The following is a 4,478-nucleotide window of genomic DNA, read 5'->3' on the forward strand; positions in this document are numbered from 1 at the left end:
CCCCGCCCGTGCCGCCGTGGCAGGGTGCAGGACCTCCGCTAACTCGGGTAACCGGCTTTTAGCTGAGCGAGCGTGCAGAGACCTGCGCTCCTGGCTTGGTGCGGACCTGCCGGGCTCGGTAACGTGCTGCTGAAGTCCCGGTCCCGCCAGCGAGGCGGATTTGTGCTCCGAGCCCTGCATGGATCTGCGCAGCTGCGGCCAGAGGTCTCCGCTGTGCTGAACATCGTGTTCCCCCCGGGGCTGCAGCCGCCTGCCTCCGCGCTGGAAGTAAAGGCAAAGCAGTCGCAGTGAATGCGAGTGCCCTCCTTCTCCGGGGGAACGTCTCTCTTGCCCGCTCTGGCCAGCGGTGGGATTAGGGGAGCGTCCGACCCTCGTTGAGGGGCTGCCGTCAGGTGGCTGTGTTTGAGGCATCTCTCCTCACCCGAGCTCATGGTTGCTGCTGCGGAGCAGGGATCTGGAGGCTCTCCCTGCGCCCTGGCCCTGTTTATCCAGGCTGTGGACATAGCCTGGAGGAAGGAGCAGGGGAATGCGGAGCTGGGATCTGCCTCTTCCAGCGGTGGCTCAGCACAGCTCAAACTCGGGCACTGTTCTTACCTTTTCATTACCATCGTCTTTCTCCAGGCTGGGGAGCTAACAGTGCGAGGCTGCAGCCGGCTGATCTGAGAGGGGAGAGCAAACTACTAATCCTGAAGTATCCTATGGGGCCAAAATGTGCGTTGTAAAAAGAAATGCGATGTATGTGTAGGGGGGGAAACCGATCCAGCATCCTCAGAGGCGAAGCTGGCTTGTGTCTCGGGGTATGGGATGTTGTATCACCTTGAATTTGCTGCTTGTTGCACAGCATGAGGAGCCACAGTCAGACTCGGCGGCTGCTGCAGCCTTTCCTGGCTGGATGATGATATTAAAGGTGCCCAGAGCGACAAGCGACATTTGAGGCTGATAATATCAGCAGCCAGCGAGATCTTGGGGAGCGTGCGATGCGGTTGAGGTCAAGGAACAAAATGCTTCGGGCCACTGTTTTCCTTGCCTGGCTAGTTACTGCGAATAGCACTCAGTAATAGCAGAGGCGTTGGCAGAAGGATAAAAGGACGAGGAAGGGAGAATTGCCCTCCTGAGATAAGATGTTGAGTGCCCCCAGCTCAGATGCCTTCGAAGCAGGATCGCAATTAAACCATTAAAATGCTTTTCTGTTTCAACGCAACTCGAAGCGACTTTTGTGCTCGCTGCCCCCGGAGCTCTCAGCGTGGTCAGAGGCCAGCGAAGAAGATGGTTGAGAGAGGTGATTTACCAGCATTGAGGTAGGGGAAATCGCGGCGCGCTGCTGAAGCAGCTCGCTCCCTGGGTTTTTAGGCTCCTTGAACTTTGCCGATGCAGTTTGCGTAAGGCGTTTGGAGATGGGGAGGGTGGGAATGTGGCCAAGCTTAGTGCAGGCTCCGTCTCCTCCGTGTGACCTGCCACTGAATAGCTTTTCAAAGAGGAGCCTTAACTTGTGCTGGTGCTCGGGGAAAGCGCCAGTGTCCGGCAGAAGAGCCGGCGTGAGCCCGCCAGCGTCCCGTGCCCAGCTCGGACCTGGGGGAGCATCTCGGACGTAGCTGGAGGCACGTTGGCCCCGCGGGTGCTGTGAAGAAGTCGGCATCCTCCTTGCCGTTGGCAGGCTGTGTCGGGGGCACCCGGAGCGAGCCCGAGCTCTGCAGCCGGCCTGGGGGATTGCTGACGTCTTTGTTTCCTCTTTTGTCAGTGACTTGTTTAAGGTGAAAAAGTGAAACAGCAGGCGGTAAGAGATTAAGAGATTAAATATGATCAACTCCGGATTTAAGTAGGAGTCGACGCAGTCGAGGTGAACGGAGCTGTAGCCTTTCTGCAGAAATGGGGCGGTTTTCCCCCAAGAGCTGGGGTTGCCTGGCTCTGCTGAAGCTTCTTTTTCACTGCAGTTTATGGGAAGTTGGGCTGTCAGCAAAATAACACCAGCTTTGGTCAGAGTGAGGCGGTTCTTTGGCGGGGAGTGGTTTAAAGGCAGAGGTGAGTGATGCCGAGCTTTCTACTTTCTCCAGCGTGTGCCTTGATGTTGCTGGGGGGCTTCTGGAAACACTCAGGCTCGTGTCTTGCCCAGGTTAAGTGAATACGGGTGTAGGGCTGAAGGGAGAGCTCAAGGGTGCAGGTTGTGCTCTTCCAGATCCCTGTGTGCCATCACCACTGCGTCTGGGCATCTGCTTTTCTGCCTCCCTGGAGACTGTAGGCGCCCTTGACGGCGGTTGCTTTCCGAATCCACGTCAGCCGGATCCACGGAGCCTCAAACTCCCGGGCAAGCCGAGCCGTGGGTGCCCTCGAGCAGGCAGGACTCATCGCCGTGCTTAGAGATGGGGGGCAAGGCAGGGGGGCTTGGCGGGAGCTGTCGCTGTCTGTCACTTCACCCGGTCCCCATTGCATCCTTGTCGCGTGGGGATCGCCGTCCAGTGGGCTCCTTCACACCTGGGTACTGGCAGACAGACAGACGGACGCTCTGCAGACAGATCTGCTTACTCATGCAGCATGCCTGGAGTGTGAAATGGGCTAAAACCTTGAATTTGCTTTTGGGGAGGTGAGCTACACGACACCTCTGTGCCCTGAGAGGCCGGCAAGCCCGCGGCCGGTGTGTTTGGGTTGGTGCTGTGCCCCTGCGGATGCCGGCGCCGGAGGAATCCCGCTGAGGCTGTGCGGCGGGGAATGCTAATGCACAGCGCTGCAGCTTTGCAGTGGTGGAGAGCCCGAGCTGCGCGCTGGGTGGCCCGTGGCTGGAGATGGGAGCAGGGGAAGGCTGGGGAGAGGGGGACGGAGCCCGTGGGGAGCTGCCGTCCCCTGGGGAGGGCTGGATGCCTTCTCCAGAGCATCGTTTTTGCTGCTGCTTTTTGCAGTTGCCTGCAGAGCCGCTCTCCTGCTGCTTGAATGGTGTCTGACCTTGCTGCAGTCCGCTGCTTCCCTGCCCTGCACGCAGCCCCTTCCCAGAGCCGCGTTTTCTGCCCCATTTTTCTCAGTCCCGAGTCATCTCAGGTCCCTGCAGCTCTGCCAGGCTGGGTGCTAATAAAGCATCTTCCCCTTCAGTCTGTCCGGGGGATGAGACTGTCCTTGTTTGTACTGACAGAGCTCCTGGAGTCTCTCCTTTTTCCTCTCTTTAATTTCATTCCTTAGACTGGCTGCTCATAAATCCTCCTCTGCCTTTGTGTGCTTGTCCAGGGCAGTGGCCACCACCTCCTCTCCTGGTTGTTCAGTCAGACGCCGTACACTCGACCGTCTTTGCTTCCTTGCCCAAATCCTCTGTTCTTTTGCTTTCTCGCTCTCCTCTCCCTGCGGTTTTTCCTCCTCGTGACGAGGTGCCTGGATGTGTTGAACAGCTCATCCGACTCTGTATTGGACCACCTGGGACGGGTCTGGCCTTCCTTGGGGCGCGGGAAAACCCTAATCAGTGAACATGTTGCCGGGGTTAGATGGTCACAGGCTGAGCTGGCCATACCCTGGCCCATGGTGAGAGGAAACCACGAGGGTGTTTTGAACAGAGATGATTTGCTGGGGGCTGGGAGCAGACAGGTCACTGGTGGCGCTGTATTAAATGACAGAATCGTAATTATTTCTGTTATAAGTCGCTCTTGGGTCCTTCTCATCACTTTGGCTTTTTGGAGGGTCTCTTTGCTGTCCAGAGGGGAGGCTTGTCCTTGTGACCCAGCACTACTGCAAGGCCAGAAGATGCTTAATTAAGTTATTGAACTGGAGAGCAGGAAGAAAGGAGATTTTTGGGGTCTGATGGACATAAGCTGTCTTCAAAATTATGTGCCAGGGCATGTGGCTTTTGCTTCTCCGTTCTCCTCATCCTGCAGTCCCATGAGGTAGGCTGGGTTTCCACTCTGATGTCTGGCCTTTGGAGATGGGAGGGGAGTTGGATATTCCTTCTCCCCAGTCTTCAGAAGCATCTCTTGTCATTTTTCGCTGGTGTGGGCATCGGGGGCCACCCATCTGAGCAGCGCTGGTTTTGGTTGGAGCCTCCTTCCCACGTGAGCGGCCAGGTCTGGAGCGTGGGAAGTCTGCTGGCGGCAGAAGCGCTGGTTTTTTCTTTAGGCCTTTCCCAAAATGCGAGATTGTCTTCTGCTAGGGACCAGCCTACCACAATACTTTCTTTGGGACCTGAACCGTGCTTTCCAGCCCATGCAAACGTTGGAGCCTGCTCCTGTGCTCCCTGCTAGAGGTTGAGGCTGGGATTTTTTTGCTCTGGAAACCAGCTCTTCAAGGCCAGGTTGGAGTTGATCCTTTTGGATAACCAACTGGCTTGAGGCAGGGCTTTGCAGGTGAGGATCCTGTCCATGTTGCTCCTCCGAGGAGCTGGCGAGTGCCTCATCCCGGGTGTTTGAGGAGGGGAAGGTGTGGGACTCGCCTGCTCAGAGCAGCACTCAGCTGAAGAGATTTGCTCGTGCCTGGCTGTGTCTTTTATCATCAGGAGTTTCCTGCAGGCG

General features: G+C 57.1%; 1 protein-coding gene across 1 annotated transcript in view; it reads left to right on the forward strand.

Annotated features, from left to right (window-relative positions):
* CSF1 (colony stimulating factor 1 (macrophage)) overlaps window positions 1-291 on the forward strand; it is a gene marked incomplete at its 5' end in the record, with an annotated part of 12,405 nt that extends 12,114 nt beyond the window's left edge. Inside the window, 2 exons of the mRNA XM_009334751.1 lie at window positions 63-118; window positions 193-291. Of these exons, the coding sequence (XP_009333026.1) occupies window positions 63-118; window positions 193-291 (155 nt within the window). The remainder of the gene's footprint in view (window positions 1-62; window positions 119-192) is intronic.
* Between the last annotated feature and the right edge of the window lie 4,187 nt (window positions 292-4,478).

This window comes from Pygoscelis adeliae, unplaced genomic scaffold (assembly GCF_000699105.1).
Source record: "Pygoscelis adeliae isolate BGI_AS28 unplaced genomic scaffold, ASM69910v1 Scaffold482, whole genome shotgun sequence".
Lineage (NCBI taxonomy): Eukaryota > Metazoa > Chordata > Aves > Sphenisciformes > Spheniscidae > Pygoscelis > Pygoscelis adeliae.